This window comes from Xenopus laevis, chromosome 1S (assembly GCF_017654675.1).
Source record: "Xenopus laevis strain J_2021 chromosome 1S, Xenopus_laevis_v10.1, whole genome shotgun sequence".
NCBI classification, from domain to species: domain Eukaryota; kingdom Metazoa; phylum Chordata; class Amphibia; order Anura; family Pipidae; genus Xenopus; species Xenopus laevis.
In genome coordinates, this window is record NC_054372.1 from 46,196,246 (window position 1) to 46,220,396 (window position 24,151).

Sequence of the window (24,151 nt, forward strand, 5' to 3'; positions counted from 1 at the left end):
CATTTCCCGTTTTCTTTACAGTTTAATAGGTACTAATAAAGCCCTTGCTACCCCTAAATGATATCCCAGATAGTCAGGTTTTCTAAACTGCATTCCTAAGGTTTAAACTGATTAAATGGCTCTGAAATGGTTACATTTAAAGAAGTTAGTTTTCAGCCATTTGCAGTGAGGAATCCAAAGGAGTTATCTGGAATATACAGGGAAGTCATTTGGCACAGCCAGTTCCCCTATAAGTAACCACGGAGCAAATGAATTTTAAAAACAGATAATTGCAACCCATTTTTTCATTCCGCTTGAAAACTGTATCATACAGCCAAAATCAGACATATGTTTGAGACTTATTTTTGATCTTCAGGCATCACATCAAACCATTCTGTGTCACACTTGCTTCTGTGACAACTTGGAAGAGATTATTCCTTTGGGACCAACAGTAATAAAGATGAATTTATCTTCTCGAGAAATGTGCAAAGCAAAGTCGAATTTACATTTACAGTACTTTATAGGACAAAAACCCCACAAAGGTTTAATGATAATCTTTAATAAAAGCAATTTCAGAAAACAGATTATTATATTAATGTAATTAGCTGTTTAGCTGCCCTTATTCTTAACCTATTACTGCAGTAAAAGAGCCATAAAATATTTGTTAAAAGCAGCGAATACACAGAAGTTAGGGAATTGGTCAGTATCACTTTGCACCACTGCTTAGGATTCATAGAACTAATAATAATTATCATTGCATTTACCTTGTCCATTAGAATCCTCCAGACTTTTATACTATACATTTGCTCTCATGTAAACAATGAAATAATTCATAAAAACTTATAGGGTGATAACAGTAACAGATTATACAGTGAAGTATTTGATTAAACGTAAAATACACTAAAAGAATGTCTGAAGTTAAATAATAAATAGGAGTGTCCTGCAACAATCTCGCTGGCAGAGAGCGTTATAGTGAACAGGAACAGTTCATGTGAAACAATTCCAGGCCCACCCTGAAAATAAACATTCCAAAGTATGCAATGAAAATATCCCTGCTCCCTTAGCAAAGAACATAAAATGGATAAAAGATGCACTCCATTGGGGCTCTGGAAATAGAATAATAAAAGGACAGTACAATAAACTGAAAGCAGCCTACATAGCAAACTAAATCAGGGAAGCACACATTCATGATCACAATGAGGAATGCTTAGTACTAAACGGAAACAAGTATGATGGCTAAATGTGTCTCTATTGTGTCTTTATCTATAGTAGGTACCTGCACCTATCGATGCATTTGTTTATAGTTCATCTGTCTGTATACAGGAATGGAATCCGTTATCTGGAAACCCGTTATTCAGAAAGCTCAGAATTACGGAATGGCTGTCTCCCATAGACTCCCATTTTATCCAAATTATTTTTTCTCTGTAATAATAAAACAGTAGCTTGTACTTGATCCCAACTAAGATATAATTAATCCTTATTGGAAGCAGAACCAGCCTATTGGGTTTATTTAATGTAATATATTATTTTCTAGTAGACTTAAGGTATAAAGATCCAAATTATGGAAAGATCTGTTACCCGTGAAATCCGATGCCCCACCCATTCTGGATAACAGGTCTTATTATACCTGTACAACATGTATCTATTGTTTCTACAGTACCCATGGGGTCTATTGATCTGATAGTATTACTCTATAGTACCCTTTTCTCATTCCAGAGTCTACAGTATTTCTGCCAATCATCCTATCAATGTCTGCTGACTTATACCTGCCTATCTATCCAGTCTCTCTCTAGTTCTGTCTGTCTTTCTTTACCGGTCAACATCAATAAAAGCAAACTTTAGGCATATTTTACAAAATGTTTGGCTGCTTCAGTTTATTTCATGTATATCAAAACAAGCTTACAGAATTCTTCTCTTCTTGGTTTTAGTGTTGTTAAACTAGATACTGTATGTGCATTGAAGCATGGATTCTGAATACATGAAGTACTATTTAAACATGCCTGCCCATCTGTAAATTCAGATTAAGTTGAATGGTTTGTGCAACCTTTCTTGCTGAGAAAAATAAGGAGACTGTCATGTCTGGGAATAGCAATCATGAAACTTTACTACTTGTTGAACCCAAGGATTCTAATATTTTGGCCAGAAGTTATAAGGAAGTTCCTATTGTTTCTGCATTCAGGCATCCAGTGAACCAACGCACCATTAGAGATTGCATGAAAAGGACTGCAGGCCAGAATTCCAATACAATATATACAAGCTACACTAGAGCACATTAAAGGAAACCCTACTGACCAATTCCAATAATAAAACTATAAACCCAGTCCTGCTGTAAACAAGGAAGATGCCTTGACCTAGGCAGCAGCAACAGCACTTTGAAGTAGGCTGTGACTTCTTTGTTTACTATATACATCAGTAGACATGGTTTTTACATAGTACAACATGGTTGTTCAATACCAAGGCAGCATGTGTTGGCTTTGTGGCCAGCACAATATGTGTAAAACATACATAAAGCTGAGAAGCATTTTATGGCATCGGAAATAAATTTCCCTCTTCAACATATTACTGAATCTAATGTTGAACAGCCATCTTACCATGGATACCTCAACACTATTTGAAAACTACTTTAAGAAGCTAAGCTAATTAAGTATACGTTGCTCCCATCACCTTTATCATAAGGTGAATCAAGCAGATTTATTTCAAATGGGTACTGGTACATTAACTGCAGGATGCATAAAAATATGGCACCTTAATTTAAGCAGACATTAATTTACTCAGGTAATATATAAAAGAAACTTGTTTAGCTGCCATTCCAATGCAACGCAGTGAAATAATGCTAGTAACTTTGCAAAAAAAGAGAAGATATATTGCCAGTGCCTGTACAGAATTTGACCTTATTTATCAAAAATCTAATTTATGAGGTTTGTGAGTTCTTTTTCCATTTAGAATAAACTCATAATTTAAAAAAACTTGAATTTTTGTTTATTCCTGAAAAAACCCGAATGTAAAAAATGCTCAATCTAATACAATCATGAAAAAACTCGAATTTGTCGAGTTTATAGGTTTAAAAACTCGAATTTGTGAGTTTACAGACTCGAAAATTCGAATTAAAACTTGAAAACTCAAATTAAAGAAATGGCTTGAATTTTGCCTAGCTTTTGAATGCCGATTTTTTTTACATACGAGTTTGAGTTTTTTTTTTTTTTTGCTTAATAAATACCAGACATTCACGTTTTTGAAAACATAATTCTAATTTGTGCGCGTGTACAAATTTATTTTTAATTTTGGCAAAAACGCAAATTTGAACCTTGATAAATCACCCCCAAGAGTAGTGGTAGATTTCTGTGTATACAAAGACATGGTAGCGATCAGAGATGGCACTAGATTATCTCACAAGAATCAGGAAGGTAGTAATATTTCAAGAAGGTTTTTTTTGCCAAAAAAGGATATTGTTCTCTATAGTCGAGGGCTCCAGATCTATGAAACAGTTGAAAGCAGAACATGTCAAAAAAAAAAATCTATGAAACAGTTGAAAAAAAAAAAAAAAAAAAAGGTTGAACTCGATGGACATGTGTCTTTTTTCAACCTTACTTACTATGTTACTATGTTACTATGTCCATTGTATTATCAGCTTGTCACCTTCTATCCTCTAGTTCAGTCTTCCCCAACCAGTGGCTTGTGAGCTCACTAACCCCTTGGATACTGCTCTCCGTGGTCTCAAAGCAGGTGCATGTTTTTGACTTCCTGGCTTGGAGGCAAGTTTTTGTTGTATAAAAACCAGGTGCATTGACAAACTGAGCCTCCTGTAGGTTGATAGTCCACATAGCACCCCAAGAACATTTTTCATTCTTGTGTTACTCCCCAGCTCCTTTTATATCTGAATGTTGCTCATGGGTAAAAAAAAAGTTATTACACAAAGTTATTCACAAAAGGGGACTTGGTTGTCACAGCTTTGTTTACATGTCTGACTGAATGGGAAAGTGTCATTGGCTGTGTGTCAGGCCATAATGTGCAACTATGTTAGTATGGAGGAGGAGACTTCCCCCCAAAGCAGACAATAAAGCACTAAATAAAAGGACTAAGTCAAAACATAGAGCAGTTTGTTTCCCTGGAGGCTGGAGTAACAACAGTGGAACAACAACAACACATAGACATGCATATTTTCTCCGGAAGGAGCAGGATGTGCCGCAAGCTCCTCGGTTTGGACATTTATGTTCATTTTAAGTAACTATCATGTCACAGATGTGTGTTCAAATGGCATCTTATTTACAATCTTCTTGTAGTTACAAGTCTGTAACGATCTATATCTGGGACTTCTTGCATTTACCCAGTTGTTATTAAGCCAATTATTTAGCCATTATCCTGTATTGCCTATCTATACAAGTTGTATTGTTTAGCTAGAATATAAAATGGTAACGGTATGACAGTCCCAGTTATCTTGCAGACATACAAGGAGCACTCAGGGTTTTATGGCTGGCTCATGCATTGTGTTCACTTAGTGTTGTCTGACTTCCCCTCTGAATAGAAAGGTTGAAAATAATAAGGCTGAGACTTACTGCATTCAGCTCCATGACTTGAATTTGGCAGGCATTTTCAGGCTAATTTTAGAAACCTAGCAACAACTCTATGTATATTCTTAAGCTTTAAGTGCCAGCCATATCAGTAAGCTCCGTGATTTCTTTACAAATGTAGGGCATGCTAAGAATGTTTTTCCATTGCAGAATGATTAAGTTGTACATAAAATGAAATGAACCATAGATGATTATGTCATGTTTCATATTTGCTTCCCCATTCTTCTTTTACAAACAGAAATGTTCTTTTCCCAACTTCCACTCATTAACCAAGAAACTGGTTGCAATTTAAAATGCTGCAATGACAGGACACAATTAAAAGGAATTGCCTGACCCAATTTGAATACACTAAGATATTTTCAAGTAGTATTATAATCAGTATCATAATGAAAAGAGACATGTTTAAAGGACAAGTAAAGCTCAATTCATTGGTTCCAATATGTTAGACACCCTCAGTGGACATACTGTTTAAGTTTTTTCCTGGATCAGTTCCCTTTAGAAAAAAAATTAACTGGCATCGAAAAAGGAATAATGAAGTGCCAGGCCTCCATATGTCTTACTTTACCTAGGCATGCCTTAGCAGATGTAGAGAAAGAAACACAGTGGCATGGCACTGTGCTACTTTGTTCCTGGGCAGGTGTATTTTTTTCTTAAAGGAGCACTGACTCAGAAAAGATTACTTGTTAAATGTGGGTGTCTATGATATACTCCATCAATCAGGCTTTCTTTGCTCTTTAATTATTTAGACAGCATAACTCACAATGGCTTGTAAGGCTTTGTATTAGGGTGCAGGGTTGCAGAAATGTGTTACAACCCCACATCTGAACATGATTTATTGTCCAGGTCCCCCTAGCATGAACTAACAGCTCTGAAATGCTTACTTAGTGCACATGCAGAGTACAGCCCCATGGCAGACTTCATCCGTGGACCCTTTTTCTTAAAAGAATGGAAGAAAGAAAGCTATGTAGGTCAACATTAAAGTATAAGTAAACCTTAGAAATAAGTGAATGTAACATTGTTAAGGATGCTATTAGAAGCACTTTTACAATGTACAATTATTATTTATTTATTTTTAAGATATTAATTTATTTTTAAGATATTAAGGGATACATATACTGTTAATATGAATGAATTTTGTTACAAAAGTGCCACCTGCCGGTCATTTTCCCACTAGTCTGACCACCAATTAGTCAAGGAAGTTGTCAGGAGAAAGAAAGAGGCTGTTCTGATGTTCTTCTGCTAAGGAAAAAAAATTAGAAACCTTTTTCAATTCTTTCCTAAGCAGAAGAACATTAGAGCAGCCTCTTTCTTTCTCCTGACAACTTCCTTGACTACTTAGTGGTCAGACTGATGTGAAAATGACCAGCAGGTGGCGCTGCACAAAATTCATTGATATTAACAGTACATGTATCCCTTAATATCTTAGAATTTAAAAAATAAATAATGACTGTACATTGTAAAAGTGCTTAGAATAGCCCCCTCGTCAATTTTTCATTCACTTATTTTTAAGGTTTACTTATCCTTTAATCCAGACTTTACTTGCCCCTTTGTGGTGTTCTTTTGGCAGGATTTTCAGACAGGAGAAAACCATATATGCTTCATTGTAAAAACAAAAGAGCAAGGTAAAAGCAAAGAACCTGCTGAAAGCAGTATGCACTACATCACAGAAACCAGAGTCTGTTGGTATGAAGCAGTTTTGGTTGTTGTGTTATTGATAATGAAGTCAGCAAGGCGTCTGCCGGATTCAGCTGCTTAGTGGCACAGCTCGAAACTGCCTTTCTTCATGAACACCAAAGGCAAAGTGGTTGGCTCTACTTTAAGCGAAAGCTCTCCCTAAAATTAACTTTAATTGTGTTCATTTTAAGTGGTTAATTTCAAGCTGAATGCCCTTAAATGTATGAAAGTAAGACACTGATTTTCTTGCACAATCTGCATTTGTTATTTTTAGTTTTTAAATTCTTTTAATGCAACACCCCATAAATGTGACATAAAGAATAAAAGTTTGCCAGTGGTCTATATACCTATAGTAACCAATCAGCAGGAAGCATTTACAGGTCACCTTGGAAGGGAAAGAGCTTATTGGTTATGGGTTGCTACAACTAATCATCAAGTAAAGGTAAACCCCCTATAGTGGTAGTTGCTAACTACCACTAGTGTGTTAGTATGTACATCAGAAACCTCGTCTGGCCTGGCCTTGCCATGTTTTATTGGTGGAGAAATGTCTATGGTTAATTTTTAACGTGAAACTCCTCCATACTAATGCCATATTAACTAGTTACACCAACCCCACCATACGGGGTTTACCTTGACACAGCATGCCAATTTAATAATGATAGAACTCTAATTACCAACCCTTGTTTTTCAAAATGTATGAACATGCATGAATTACTGATAAACATGGAGACAGCAAATGTGTCCTCTCGCACTTCCTTGTACTTTACTTTGACTTTAATTTTGTTTTGAAGGTGTTTTTATTCTTGAATACAGAATGCAGCTGGGAGTCTTAACCTATGTGTCAAGGACCCAAAAATAGATCTGCTCTTTAGGGTGGGTCTCCATGAGCCATTTAAATATACAGAAATGTCTACAAGCTCCCACTGCTCATTGTGCCCACAGAAGCTAATAACTGTGCCTAGTAAATGGCACTATAAAAAGGAAACAACATCCAACATGTGTAAACAGTATTTGTTTAGAAATTACTGGAAAACGAGGTTAAACCTTTTCTTAAAGGGAAACTATTACCCTGAAAATTTCAGGTCTTTATAAAAATATAATGAATACAACAGGCCATATGGAAAACACTTTCCTATTAGTATGTGCCATTGGATAATCCTAAATAGAAAATTGCAATTTTAAGTACTAAGGCTGCCCCCTGGCTCATACAATTCACTGTGCTCACACACCAACCAAAAATAAACATACATGCTACGTTACATCAACCAATAAATAGACAGAGTTCTGTCTGCCACACTTAGTACAGAGTTCTGTCGCCCACACTTAGAACAAAGTTCTGTCTTACACACTTAGAATCAAATCATGTCTGCTACACTTAGAACAGAGTTCTGTCTCCCACACTTAGAACAGAGTTTTGTCTCCCACACTTAGAACAGAGTTCTGTATTCATTCTGGAGGTATAGCTTTCCTACAAAAATGTTTATGTATTTAACCATATGTAACACAAACTGATGTATAACAAAGTATCACTTTGTATAGCTTTACTGAAGGCAATGTATATGCACAAGCATCAAATACAGTAAATAGTGTGCTATTTAATAATATAGGTTATCAATTTTAATAAAATGTATTTATTCTGCAGAACTGTAAAACAAAAGCATGTATGCACCAAACATAGACATTATATACGACTATCAACCCATGCAGGAGGTGAAGCATGCCCTACTTATTATTGCTTAATTATAAATGCCTTTTTGGTAATAATGGATTATGGTTCATTGACAACAGCTAAATAGTTTCTGAATGTTACATAAAGAAACTGTAACAGAAAGCATAATGGAATCTTTACACTAAAAAGTTAAATTAATTTATGAAAAAATGCAATCACAAAATGAAAATGCTATAGGCATAAAGTTTGCAACTCAGCTTATTGCTGGGATCTTGCTGCACGACAGAGAGGCTATGGATCAAGTGAGACGCCAGCAATGAACCAGCAAAGATTACGCCCGCAGCATTTTTGTTTTTGAGAGTGAAATATTTCCCCAACATGTCTATTAATTAAATAATTTCCCAATTTATAAAACCATGAATGTTAGTCGCAATGATAATGCATGTTATAATCATGCTATCGCAACCATTTAGGGTTCTAAAAGACATATGTAAACAATGGTGGGATGCAGCCATAATTTTTACTTTTTGGGGTTATTTTTACTATAAAATACGATTCTTTGTGGAAAAAAACCCCTCTATTTTTCGAGATTTATTATACCCCAAGGATGGAAAAAGTCAGAATCCATAAATCTGGCATCTCAGACCTACCGAGGTTGTATATAAGTCAATGGGAGAGGCCCCTATCCTTTTTGGAAGTTTCTGTGGTCTGCACTGCAGTTAGCCCGACTATTTCTGATTTTTCGGATAAAAATCTGAAAAATTCAGGATTTTCTGGGAAAAAAAGACATAAAAAAATAGAGGAATTCGGGGAAAAACTAAAAACAAAATCGTACGATTCGGATTTTAGCTCGATTTTTTTGTGTTTGTACACAATCCAAAATCATGCTTTTTTTAATAAAAAATAAGGTCCAATTGTGGATGTCTGACTGGACTTGAGAAATAAGGCACCCCATTTAGTTCTTAAGGGCAGATACACATGCTATTTCGGGAGATTAGTCGCCCATCAATAAATCACTTCTTCTTTGGGGGACTAATCTCCCCGAACTGCCTTCCTGCCGAAGTGATCCGAGTGCCATCCCGCTGGTGATTTACATTCTAGCTGGTGGGAAGAAAATTCAGGGAGATTAGTCACTCGAAGAAGAAGCGATTTGTTGCTGGGAAACTATCTCCCGAAACAGCAGTGTGTGTCTCTGCCCTGAGAGTCTAACAGCATCCAAAGAGAAAGCAGAGAGTGGAGAACAAATAGGAAAGAAAAATAATAAAGACAGCAGGTTTGAGGTTAAAAAAACTTAAAATGTACTGGAATGACAATACACAGAAAGAAAAAAAGACTAAAGCATATTAGTGAGATGTAAGAAGGTGGAGAGAGAAGTGGATGAGACTAGAAGAGTTTACATTTAAAGGGATTTTGTCATTCCATAACAGGTATGCAAGTAGAAGACAACTTACTGTAGCATCAAATGATCTTGCATCCTCGATAGATGTTATAGTATTGAAAAAGAAGATTAATGAAAAATGTAGAAAAGCCTAGGAGCCATAGGAGGACATTAATACAAATAGTCATGAAGCAAACCAGAATGCCCATCATGTGCCAGTCGTGTGACTGATATTTCTGGGTGAATAAAAAGGATAGCAAGTACATCTTACCATTATCTAGCTCCAGAGAGAGATCGTACACAGGGACTGGTCTCTTGCGATGCTGTCTCCTTGACTGCCTTGGAGGTGCATTGGGAGGTGAAATGGACTGAGAGTCGAGCTCAGCTTCCAAGCCACTTGGAGGGTTTTTAAAAATCTGAAACCAAATATGCAAAAGTCCATTAGGTTTTGTCACTGTAGCCAATTAAAATGTAATGTTTTCAAAGGTGTAGAGTCCATTCCTTGTTCCACAGACCTCACTGCTAGAAAGGAAGCTCGGCATCTAGATGGATGCACTATACAGTAAAACAGCAGATCCTTCTTATTCAGATACTGAAAAACATAGTTGCAATTTTTTCACAAAAAATTAGCAAAAAAAAAAAAAGCCTGTCAAGATACCACAAAAGTCATTAGAAAGTGAGGAAATATGTGTTACAACCTTCAGTGTCAGCATGATAATTCTTCCACATTTTTACTCATTGAATGATTAAGCTTCAAATGGTTAGAAGCAATGTATAAGGCCAAGGAGCATTATTACCCATACCTCCCAACATTTTAAAAATGTAAAGAGGGACAGAAACATCAGCTGGGCGTGGCAACATTTTTGACAACGGCTGTTTTTTTGGCCACTTCCCCAACTACAATGTCCATTTCACAAAATTTGCCAGGTTATGAAAGTTTGAACACATTTCTGAGAGTGTTAGGGCCATGTTTTATGGGTTGTAACAGTTTTGCTAATGAAGCTGAAATTGCCCTTTAAAGGAACAGTAACAGAAAAAAATAAAAGTGTTTTAAAGTAATAAAAATATAATGCAGTGTTGCCCTGCACTGGTAAAACTGCTGTGTTTGCTTCAGAGACACTATTGTGTATAGAAATAAGCTGCTGTGTATCAATGGGGGCAGCCATTCAAAGGAAACAAGGCTCAGGTGCCACAGCAGATAGCAGATAAGCTCTGTAGAAAATAATGGTGTTATCTGTTATCCACTATTTAACCTGTGCTATACAGCCTTTTTTCAATTTCCACTATTGCTACACAACAGTTTGTTATATAAACTATAGTAGTGTTTCTGAAGCAAACACAGCAGTTTTACCAGTGCAAGGCAACAGCATATGATATTTTCGTTACTTTAAAACACTTTAATTTTTTGGTGTTACTATTCCTTTAAGCTGCTCGTCTTGGTTCTCCCAAGAGACTTGCATATCTTAAATAGTTACAATTGTATGTTTGCTTATCTTAAATTGTTACAAATGTGCACAAAAGTACAGCTGCTCAGTGTTCTGGGCTCTCTGACAAAAAGCGTCTTGTTCTAATTAAGTTTCAACTTTGTATCTTTTTCTGCCGTCAGTATAGGAGATCAAAGAGAAACTTGGTACATTTCAGTAAGGAACCAGGACTGCAGGCTGAGCTGTCAAAATAGCCCCGTCCTGCAGAAAAAGGGACAGTTGGGAGGTGTTATTATTAACATGTATTTTTAGAGAGCCAACAAATTGTGCAGCGCTGTAAAGGTATGATTACCAGAGACTCTTCCAGGTTCAAAGCAGCTTTTTGATTGAATTTTTGACTGAAAACATACCTTCATGATTCAAGCAAGTTGAAAACTGCATTCTTTGTCAGCGATTTATGAACTTGCTAAAATAACGCATAGAAAAATGGGGTTTTTTTGTGCCCTTTTCCAATATTTTTCATAGTGACTTTCCACAACTGTGATTTTTCAGAAAATTAAACATTTGTGCAATATATCAAAAACCATGACAAAAGTCATTCTCGAGGTCCAGCTGCTTCCATCCCCATTATCAACATTTTTAGCTCAATTTGTTTTATAATGTGCCCTTAAAGCGATAACGACACGTTTCTTTAAAAATCATAAGGACATGTCAGTATCAAGTATGTGCTGCACCCGCAATAGTTTCCCTCCTCAAAGCCGCCCCCAGCCCGTGAACCTGCATGAACCCGACCCTCCGACACTGCTAAAAGATCTTTGGTGACGCTGGGCTGGGGCGATCCTTCCATAGTCTAATTACGAATGAAAAAAGAACTTCAGCCTATGGAAGGATCCCTCCGCCCCCAGCCCAGCATCACTGAAGCAATACGGAATATCTGTTAGTAGTGACAGCTGGTCTGCTGAACCAAGGTTTGCGGGGCTGGTGGAAGGCTTTGAGGGGGTCTATTGCTGGCGCAGTACATACTTGATACTGACAAGTTCCTATGATTTTTATAGGTATCGCTTTAATTGTGCCAAAGAAAATCAATAATGGGTATATGCTTTGGATAAGTCCCAAAACCCCATTAGAGCATTGCCTGAAGCCACATTAAACTGTCAGCTCTCAGTAACAGTCATATTATGTCTTCTGCTGGAGATGGTCCTCTTTGATGATTCTGCATTGGTCACTATTGTGATCCCATCGCGGGCCCACTACCTAGGTCTCAAACTCACTTGGTTCTGCGTAAAAAGCTTACAAACAGCTTATCATGATGTAGATCTGTCCTGTATTATTTGTAGTATAAATGAACCCAACATCATAAATATCACTAGAGGCACAGCAGGCTTGATAGTGTGATAGTGAATCTTACAGTTATTATTTATTTTTATTTTTTTATAACTTGTTTTTATTGAAAATGAGAAAGTTAAATCACATGATACATATGCAAATGGTTCCGTGAGGCAAAGTTATAGTGATTATGACATCAAATATAAAACATTTCAACAATTTTTTCAAACAATCAGCTCAGGTATGGGGATTAGCATGGGGGGGTAGGTCTCATGGGGATTAGTTTAGATGGGATGAGAGCAATCTATTTATCTGATGACTCCTGGGAGGCGCAGTATCTGGTTGCAAGTGTTGTTGTTGTTGTATTGCTGTTAGAAATTCCTGCTTGTTTAACGTGGAAAACAATAAAAACATTTTCAACAAGAATGGTGATCTTTCAAGGTTTCCATATCATACCATGACGTGTGTCTAAAAGTATAGATTGTGAGATATTTAATTCGCTTGGGAAGATGTGTTATGTAAGTTGTCCAGGTATCGAAAAATTTTGAGGTGTTGTGTTCTTTTTTTGGTTAAGGTTTCTAGCCAGTCCATATGAAAAATATGGTGTAGTTTCTGTTTCACCAGTAACAGTGGTGGAGGATCAGTGTGTAGCCATTGTTGCAGTATAGTTTTCCTGGCTGCTGCTGCCAGTCTTCCCATAAGGTGTTTGTCAGTTTTCGTAATTTGTGTGAACGATGTAGTGTTGCTGAATAGAGCCCATTCTATGTGTGGATGGAGGGGTTTCCCAATCATCTGTGCACCGTAGGAAACGACTTCCTTCCAAAAGGATTGCATTAAAGGACATGACCAAATGGTGTGTAGTAGGTTTGCTCCCGGGGTGTGGCATTTTAAGCATGCATCTGAGGAGAGGTTACCCATCTTAAATCTCCTAACTGGGGTGAGATATGAGTTATGAAGAATCTGTAGTGACATTTCCTGATATCTACTTGCCGGAAGTAGTGTCATGATTTTAGTATGTTGTTTTAGAATGTCTGAATCTGTGATATTGGTTATTTCTTTAGTCCAACTGAAATTGGGTTTATCCTCATTATCTATATCTATTAGCGGTTTGATGGCATGGTAAATGCATGAAGTCTTAAGTTTCTTGTTTCTAGTTTTCCAGAGTTGGTTCAGTATATTATTTTTGATCTTACAGTTATTTTAAGATTGGGAGTGAGTGATCCAAGCAAGGAAAGCTACAAACATTGGTTTGGTTTATATAGGACAGTATTAGTTATATGAATAAATGCTGTCTATTGTAAAGCAGCAATACCCCACCTACTTGTTTATAAGCAAAACTCTGCTCTTGCTAAATCCTTGGCCAAACCCTTGAGTTATAACATGGCAAAAACCCAAAATACTGTATATTTTTTACTGAAATATGATTCAAAGATAAGCAGACTGTAATGTGTTATGTGCATGACCTTCTGGATTTTAGACAACTATTTTTTTGCACTTCACAGCAGAGTAGGTTGCAACTCTGATTATGAAGAGGATGGTCATCATACATTTCTGATTTACATATTTACAAATATGCAATATCCTCTACACACTGATGACTGCATTTATTTCCTATCAATGGTAGCAGTCTCCGAGGCATGAACATTTCATTTAACAGTGGGTATCCTGTTGTGCCTCACTGCTAAGAAACCATAAATTCAAAATATTTATCACTTAAGTTCAAAGAATTTGCCTGCTAAGCTTTTTCATTTAAAAAATTCCTGCTCGTGGGCTAGTCACTGAAGCCATTATTTCCATGTGGAGCCATACTGCCCCCTAAAGTGTTACGCACACAAGTCTATAAAGCAGTTTTTGCAACAGGGTGTTGTAACTGCGAACCCGGTGGCTTCAAGGCTGCAAGCTTATGTTAAAGAAGGAAAATCATTTAATGTTTGTAGGCATTAAACATTAGCAAAATAAAAAAAACACATGCTGAAAATATATGCTGACAATTCAAATCTATATTATATTATTATTATTATAAAGCAGAACTAGACTAGTTTTGCTTTCAAATTTACTACCTGATCATGAATTATCTGAGATGACTTAAAATATACATTTTTACAGCTGTTAAAATGTGGGTTCACACAAGTATTATTTATTGAACCCACGTTGAAGAAGGCGATATTCAGGCCTCCTCCTATTTATATTCCAGTCTCTTATGCAATCCAGTGCGTGGTTGCTATGGTAATTTGGACACTAGCAACCAGATTGCTGAAATTGCAAACTGGAGAACTGCTGAATAAAAAGCTACATAACTCAAAACCCACAAATAATAAAAAACAATCTCTCTACATCAAGCTAAAAGCATACTTTAAAATTTAATGGGGAACACCATTGTGCCAAACCTACTTCAGATATCCATAAAAATCCACATTGTTTAGAAGGCCAACAATTCCCATTTGTATAAAGATAGCAGTATGATCCATCACTGAATTTAAAAGAGACATTTTGTGTAAAAAATAAGAATGTACCAGTGCATTATACTTATTTAGATACAGAAGAATTGTGCTTAAAAAGTAGTGTTTTAGGCCGACTATTGAATATTTCTGCAAAGACCCTAACAATCCATCCGTTCTCTTCCTGCTCCCTGAATTCCCAGGCTGTGTAGGGGAGCCAGTGGCACTCAGCTCACTGCACTGTAGGACAGGAACCAATCAACAGCTAGCAGGACCGGATAGGGAACTGAAGTATATCTTTGCTTGTGTGACTGCAGGGCTGTGATTGGCTGTCCCCATCATACTGTGCTTCTGGCAGGGACCATTAGGACACGCCCACCCCTCAATTGAAACAGGGACCAGTGAACATCTATAAGGAGCTCCAATAAAGGGGCTATTTTTAAAGATAATATACATTTTTAGCACCATGTAAAAACAACACTAAATATTACTTATAATTGCTTACAGAATTATGGTTTTTCCATTTATCCTATATGTCTCCTTTAAAATGGCACTTGTAAGTATGACAGCTATCAAAATCTGGTTTACTTAAATATAAATATATAATTGCACCTCTGTTAAAGATAACGTTTCATAAACTCAAAGTGTATTTTGCTGCTTATGAACCATTAGAAATGATCTGATTGTGTGCTAAAGATTTAGCAGGACACACAAAATATTGTGTTATGCGGTGGTACCAAGCTCCTAATGTGTGAAAACCTGTGGGGTGTATTGTAAGCCCTTAGAGTAGGTTATTATTCTTGGAGTGGAGCTGCGTCTACAAAAATGTTCACATTTCCCAAATGCTTTGGTAATCAGAGGCAGCTTTTGAGAAACTGTTGTACATTTCTGGCTCTCTTTTATTATCTTATTTTTGTATCAGATTTAAATATACTCTTACACTGTGAAGTTTTTGTGTGGCCCTGTGGACTGACTGGGGCCACATGCTATAAATGTCTGCAGTGGTAAGTACACATATAAATATGGCCACACATACAACCCATTCAAAATAAAGATACTTTTCCAATTATAGTTTGAGATTTCACTATATATAGATTAGAATGTTCCAAAAGCAGCAAATATTGTCACAGTACTTGTCAATCCTATTACGCTTTTTTTAAATTATCTGTGCTGTAGCATAGAGTAGCCAAGCTGTATGTATATAGCAGTATGAATTTACCTCTCCTTTCTGCATTCTCCTTTCCCATTCATGCCTTAAGACGTCCATGGAGACAATCTACTCCAAGGTATTACAGTTTATACAGAGGGGAATGACAAAAATGCTGAGAGAGTTGCAATAAATGATATCTTGCCCTTTGCTGCAATGCCACATTCCAAATAACATTTTCTCTTTTTCAACTGCATGCTCCCAGGGCTGGAACTAGGGGTAGGCAGAGTAGGCATGTGCCTAGGACGCAAAGCTGGGGGCGCCAGGCACGTACCTTTTCTGTGCCTACCCCATGTCCGGTTCCCACTCTCGCCAACTGCCTGTTCTCTCTCCCAGGCATGGCAAAGCTCATGCTTTGTGGCGATTTGCGCATGTGTGCACTCTGCGGTGATTTGCACATGCGGCGCATTAATTTGCACACATGCCGTGTTAATTCACGCATTTGCATACAACAATCCGCGCATGTGCGCCCAGCAGGCGCTGTGACCGGCCAGGTTGCCTAGGTTGCCTGGGCCGGCTCTGCTTGGTCGTCTTTTCTGGCTTTTTCTTTTTTCTCACAGCTGCTCGTGCACAGTAGCGTGAACAGTCGAAATTAAATGAAAAAGTTGCCTATTTCGTTCATGGATAGAAGAAGTCAGAAGACTATCGCTCCATGAAGAATCCGGAAGAATTCCAGAACCGGCGCAGTTTTCTCCTAATAGGTGCGCCAGTTGGGGGTTTCAGGTAACTACATGTGATCACTTGGGGGTGCCTAACTTTTGGCACCCTCAAGTAAAAACACCTTTCCTTCTCCTTTAAAGAGACAGAACCATTCACATACAATATATACATGTAGTGTGTATAAAAACATAGAAATGTAGAAAAGGGTTCACAAGATATAAAACTCAAAAACTATAAGGAGGAACCAGCAAATGCTTATTGATGTAAATATCATAGAAATACAAATATTGTGCAATATTTTCCTACAATAAACACAATTTAGCATGAACAATTTAGGATGTAGTGGTCCTTGATTACAGGAAGTGATTACATGAATTTGTAAGACAGACTGATGTAATGAAACGGACGTAAAACAAACATGAAGTATAACAGTAAACAAAAATGCAGCCTAACATTGGCCATGTGCAGAGCAGTCCAAGCTACAAGCCAAGAAATGTGAAAGGGTGAATTATCTCATCAACCATTCTGCTGAACCTATTTGGGAATGTGTATACAAATCCAGCATGCACTCAAGGCACAGATGTTTCCAGAAACAAAAACCAAGTGCCATTGTGACTGCATGATGCAAAATGTGTCTTTAGTCTAGAGGAGGAGGCAAGTTTATAATGGTGTTTGCTAATGGAATGCTATCGGTGTGCTTATTTCATTAATGACGGTGGAGTATACAATCAAAATAGAGAATGTTTACAATTAACAACGTGGATTGTTTATGATAAACACTAACTACAATAGTATAATTCAAACATCTTACTTCACAGTCATAAACATGTCTAGTATATGGGAGGTCACAGAAAATGTACCTGGCACGGCTAACAAAATGAATAACATATTTGTATTTCTATTGTATAATGTGTTTCTGTTTAAAAGTACTCGGTTTCCAACACATTAGACATTCATAGATGTAAGCAAATCAAATGTTCAGTGCAGTTGATGCAATAAATATCATAAAGTGTATTTTGATACCCTGTATTTAGATTCCCAATTACGAAGTGAGTCAACACTGAGAATTTATTTTTTAGATTTTTCATATGAATACCAGGACATGCACTTCCCCATATAAGCCCAAAACAACTTTAACATTTTACAAATATAATTGTTTTTGCCCAAAAGTACTCATACTATTTGCATGAGTATTAACACTTACTTTGAGTACTTTAGACCTTGAAATGAAGTTACGAACCTATGACAAGACTTTTAAAAATAGTGTTTTTCTTTAACTATGTGCCTGTATATAGCTGTCATGACAATAAACCCAAATGTGAACCTGACTTGCCAAATAATCAGTAAAGGAAAAAAAAGTGAAAAGGATATACATCATATTGTTCACTATTTCCGATCCTGGGAATGAATTGTATTAAAATATTTCAAAATGTCATATGCATGTGCTCGCTAAGTGAACCAGAGTGCTCAGAAAACAAAGAGACGATATAGTTATATACGAAGGGAAAAAAATTCTAAAGGTCAGACACGGTGGGTCCTGATACTATTAATCATGCAGAATAAAATAAATGCATTCACATTGAAGGCTGTTACAGCATATCTGGGAAGTCCTCTGAGCAGCTACAATCCATTTTATTTGAGTGGAAAACACCACAAAGCAGGGAAGGGTGTGAAGCAAGTGCAAAGTCACTTTGGGAGCACCAATGTGTATGAAGGCTGGTTGGAGGCAATTCTTGAGATCCCTAGCACCCAAACACATCACAGTAGGCTGACAATTGCAGTAAACATTTATTGGGTGCAAATATCTTTAAGAATTGCATTAATATGTTCTAAAATGTGTGTCCATTCTAAGGATAATATATGTAAATGACCTCCTAGTAAGCAATATACCTTGTGGATTGATAGGTTACACCCTCTGCCACATATACTATAACAAGTACTGTAATGTTGCATGTTATACCTGTTGCACCTAAATGTAGGACCTTTACATGTACCAGAATAAGGTACCTACCAATGCTAGTTCCCACTGCTGTAGCAATGTGGTAAAAGCATAAATATGAAATACGGCTTATTGCATGCTATACACACACACACACACACACACACTGCATGTGAGCAATTCTGCAAATAGCCTGAGGAAAAACGAAGGTGCTTATATTCACTTCTTTTTCAGTAATTGTGTTGTATACTATTCACCTGTACTGCATGCCTTAGCACAAGCACACATAAACACTAACGATATAAGAAGAAATAGCATAAATATATAAAAATATAAATGCTTTTATGGTGAATTCAGGGGGCAAAGGCAGCAAATATGATATACAAAATACATAAAAGAAAGGAATATATCATACAGCCACACTACTTAAACTTGGTATGGAAACACCAGAAAACGTGACATGTAAAAAGACTCAACAGTCAGTGAACAGAAGGAATATAATAAGATAATAATATGATATGTTTATAATAATAATAATATGAATATGATTTACTTATCATAACGGCAAATGGCTTTCACTGCTATAGAGTTTTCCAGCATCTTTATAAAACAATCAATGAATCACTCATCACTATTTCCCTTGGCAATACATTTCATTAACTGACTGACCTTACACCAGAGAAACTTTTCCTATGCTCATAATAAAATAAATTTGTAGGCATAATGTCATATTATATTAAAATTATGATGTTCTATTAAGAGTAGGTGTCGACAAAAAACAGCAAGTACCTGTAGGCAAGAAAATTTTGCTCATGTTTTTTCCTTACTGTTCCTGTTCCTATACCAGTGCTGTTTGTCTGCAACTGGAATGAATTTATCCACAGGTAAAAGCAGCAATCGTTCCCAGTAATTAGATGTTGCTGGGCTCCACTGCAAATTAATGTAGGACCCTCAAATATCTAGAGGTTGTCCTGTTTTACCAATATATATTGAAATGGATTATTTATAAGATCATTTTATTGGGCCCCTGCAACTGCAGGATCTGCTTCCTCTGTATTAACGCCCCTGCCAGTGCCACAGGACTTGCCATTCAACAGCAGCTGGGTGACTTTATCCTACATGCTGGATATCAGTGTAAAAAATGTAATATACTTTTCTGGGAAATACTGGTCATGAAAGTCTCTGTGTGGCATTAGTGACACATGCCGACCTGGGATATTTAACCCGGAGCAATTTAAATATTATAGTTTAACTACATCATACAGCATCCCCTTAAAACCCACCCAAGCAAGACATTAAAAAGTAAAAGTATATGCTTGTGCATACTGCTATTTAGAACATAGGTTTACCTTCTCATGGCTTTGTATTAGGATGTCCACCACAATGTTTTGAAACTTTAAATCCATTATTGCTGCTACAGTCTCCTCCTGTGGCCTCATTAATGTGGGGCCAAATACCACACCCAGATTGGCTACAGTCATCAAATTCTTCTTTGCATGGTGTGCAACACTATATAAAACACAAGCACAATCAGGCAAAAATATATACACAAGGTGAAGAGAAATGTTCAGACAATTACAAAGCATGTTGCATTGCTATAATTCTTTATTTACAAAAAAAATGGCTAAAAGAAAACAGCAAAGAATATATAAAGCACTCACTTGGCTAAATGTGTGATGAGAATATCCAACATTTCTCTGTTCTTCTCTGGAAGTTTATGTATTAAAATATGTATGGCATTAACTCTGGATTCAGGGCTTCCACTTTCTGCATGAAACAAACAATGAATCAACTTGTTATGAAATATTTATCACTACAAAAGTGTGAACCTGTTTTGACTATTCATGGTTCATGTAAAAGCTTTCCCCACACTTTTTCATAAACCTCACAAATGTTGTATCAGTTTGTGTGCTGGGCCCTTAATGTGCACTTTGGTCAGTATCACTTTCATGTAAGTACGGTGTCATTAGACTATCTGCAACAAGATGGACCTGCTATTCTGAATAGTACAAATGATTGGACCTGCAGATGGACCCACTATTCTGAATAGTACAAATTATTGGATTGGCATCAGTAAATTTTGGCCATCCTTATGTGTGGAAAGTTGACCAAAACTGATGTATTTGTTCACAGACTGATTGACCAAATATCCAAAAGATTGTGTAGGCACCTTAAAAAGATACTATACCCCTAGCAATTTGGTAACCTAGCCAAACAAGTGGCTCAGCACATGTATGGCCATCTTTATTAAAAGGAATTTATCGGATTATACAAAAGTCTCCAAAGAAGCAACCAAAAATCAACCATCTTGCATCAAATTAATAATAATTGGCAGCACTATTACTATGTAGTGAGGTTTTTGGTCACCAATTATAGTTACTGTATGTGATAATATTCCATCCGAAGAAATATGGGCATCTTCAGGAGAATCTTGACTTTGCATATTTCAGAAAATGTTCCAAATGCCATCCGTCTTTTATTTTTATTTCTTTATTAGTAGTGGTTAAAAATGAATAAAATCAGTGTACTTACTGGCGAGGTTGATGAACTGATCATGCATCTCATATGTCATCAGTGGCTCGGGTAAACTTCTGGCAAGAGAAGGTTACACTGGTTAATTATCAGTATGGCTACTAATACATATGGCAAAAAAGGAGTACATACATCACATGTATCAATCCATTGATGAACACTAGACAAAAAGAGGACACTTATCAATAAAAGTTCCCAGCTCAGGAGCTAGGACATTAGAGGAAACTATTCAACCATATTCGATGTTGCAGTGTATTAAAAAAATGATATATAATCTTCAAGTTACTATATGCAAAAGGCTTATGTTATAAGCAGCACTAAGTTTGCCTAGGAGCAGTAACCTATAGCAACCAGTCAGCAGGCAGAAATTACTGGTCTGAAATGGGCTACTGCGCAAACCTAATGCCTTTTAGGTCTTACTAGGTCTTATTAGATTACAAGCATTTTTTCTCTTTATATTTCTTTGCCTTGATCATATCACCTGTATTTGTTTTTTTTTTTGTTTTTTTATGTACACCTAGATTTATAGCTTACTAATATACAGATGCACAGTGTGAAATCCTTATGTACACATTCCTAATATCCTAGACTTTAACCTAGAACAGCTTAATAAAATAGAGGAAAGCAGATGAGCAGACGAGAACAGCTTGAATTTTATTGACTGTAGGAGGAATATATTAATGTATTTACTTTCCAGTTTGCACAGAGTTGAAAGGCATGCTACAGTCAAAACACCAGCCTGGCACAGCAAGTCAGACAACAAAAATAATGCAAATGAGCATTCATTCAATCATCTACCACCGATATAACAGAAAACCAAATTTCTGACATACATATTCTGACAATGAGGAATCACTTCTCTTCTGCTTCAATAATTTTCAATCTAAATTTGAGAGATTTAAGTTGGAAAACGAATTATCTGGTGAGGCAGATTCCATAATTATTACTTGCAATAAAAGTATAATAACCATTTTTGGAAAAGAAGCATCTGTTAGACATGACAAAGACCAAAGGCAAAGAAGAACAAGTCCACAGTCAGACAAATGATACAGCACTCATTTAGAAACACAAACTCAGCATTCTACTCAACTAATTATTTGGAGCATATTTTCTGCTCCAATACCAGTCTAAGTTCTTTGATAATAATTACTATACCGTATACCAGTATAAAAGGAGTTTTTCAGCATCCAAAATGTGCTGAAAAAGTCCTCGGCTTATACTCTGGTCAGCGGGCAGTAGCTGAGATTGCAGTCACTTGTAATCATTCCTATACCAACAGTTCACTTGGGGAGAGACTGCAATATCCCACAATGCCCTCTGTTGGTTATATGAAAGAACAGTGCGCCCTCTGTTGGTTATCTCAAAGAATAACAGTGACTGCAATATCACACAGCGCCATCTGTTGGTTATATCAAAGAATAACAGTGCGCCCTCTGTTGGTTATATCAAAGAATAACAGTGATGGCAATATCACACAGCACCCTCTGTTGGTTATACGAAAGATTAACAGTGATGGCAATATCACACAGCACCCTCTGCACATGGTAGTGGGACAGTGGGACAATGCACACAGTAATCCTTTGGCAATTCTCTGTCACCATCAACTTTGCAAAAAAGTCCGGTTGATCGCTGGGGGGGTCTCTTTGGCGGAATGTGCGCTGCTGGGAGACACGGTTGTAGTTGTGTCTAGGCTTATACTAGAGTCAAAAAGTTTTCCCAGTTTTCGTAGGTAAAATTAGTTACCTCGGCTTATACTCGGATCGGCTTATACTCGAGTATATACGGTACATTCTAAAATGATCATGTCATATTTATCATCAGAGGCAAGTACTTCAGATGGAAAACCCATCCAAATACTAGGCCACATTCACTACAAATAACTTGTGCTCTATCCATTATTAAAGAATGGATACACAATTTAATGTTGGAAAAAAAGTAAACATTTGCAAATTTATACGTTTTGAAAACTGTAAACATTTCATGTCCATTTCGATCCAAATGCAAATATTCATCTCTAGCTTCAGTGTATTTATTAAAAAAAATGTGACATTCTCTTAAGCCAAATGATCAAATAAATGTGTTTGGCGGCTAACACCTGGCAACATTTTCCTATTTCCTATGGGAGGATTAAGATTTTTTACTGGACAAAATGATACAATTTGTCAATATTTCACTATTTAATGATATTTTGGTCAAACTCATTAAACCTCTGCTGAACAGTGGAATTTCAGTTACATTTTACTCCTTTTTGAGTAAATTTCCATTTTTATGAACATCAACTTAAACATCAGACCAATTTCAAATGCATATTTTTGAAGTTTTAACACTGACAGAAAGCAATGAAGTGTGAGAGTAGCAAATATTACTTCTATGCTTTAGCAATAAGTAAATTAATATCAGTTATAGAACACCCAAGTGTCATAAATATATGCAATATATTGTGATATACGGACAAACAATCCCAGTTTCGTTTAAAGGGTAAGGTGTTTTTATGGTAGCTTAATGAGCAGCATGTCTCAATGTCTTTACTATACTAATACTAGGTTAAGTGAAAAGGACCTCTTCTCTTTGTCTGTATGGATATTAGTTAGAGGTTACATGGCCTGTATAAAAGCCACTATCTGGTCATGAAAATCCATGGTGACTTATAATATGCTTTGATTTTATAATAGGGGGTATGTTATTCACTATATATTAAAACACTGGTGGTCAGTTACTGAAGGGTCACAGGTAACAATGGTAGATGTTTCCCACAACCTGTCACAACCCCCAGACTGGGCTTCCTCGGGATACTTTGGCACACTTTCACACACATTGAGGGTTCCACCATTGGTTAGCCCTTGTCGTTTTGCTTGCTAAGCAACTAAAACTGTGTATTATGCAGGTTTTAAAGTTATAAACATCTCTACCAACATGTTCATGTGATGGTTCATACAACCAAAAAGGGTTTATATTTTGATGAACTGTTAGTAACTTCTGTCTTTCTAGATATGTATTACTGTTTGGGTTATGTAATAAAAGACATGTCCAGGAGCAGTAACCTATAGCAAACCAATCAGCAGGTAGCATTTACATAGTGTCTTTTATTCCATATTGAGGTATGTATTCATTTGCATAAAATAAGTGACATAACAAAAGGTCGTGTTATATAGCAATTGGTTGTAAAAACGCAAAACTGACCTTAGATATAACTTCAAAGCACTAGTGACAGTCTTCACCTCCCACTCTTCGCTATTATCCAGGTCCACATCACAGCATGTTTTAACATCTATGGGTAAACAGAAGTCAAATTTAGGGTTTTAGAGTCTTCTATATATTCAAGTGTGAGAAAGAGTCTTTGCTGACTCGAAACATGTC

At 36.6% G+C, this 24,151-nt stretch overlaps 1 protein-coding gene across 1 annotated transcript in view; it reads right to left on the reverse strand.

The window, feature by feature from the left end:
* The window catches only part of arhgap10.S (Rho GTPase activating protein 10 S homeolog), a 110,839-nt gene that overhangs the window by 26,504 nt on the left and 60,184 nt on the right, over positions 1 to 24,151 (reverse strand). Inside the window, 5 exon segments of the mRNA NM_001093142.1 lie at positions 9,540 to 9,684; positions 19,612 to 19,771; positions 19,924 to 20,029; positions 20,795 to 20,853; positions 23,975 to 24,062. Of these exon segments, the coding sequence (NP_001086611.1) occupies positions 9,540 to 9,684; positions 19,612 to 19,771; positions 19,924 to 20,029; positions 20,795 to 20,853; positions 23,975 to 24,062 (558 nt within the window).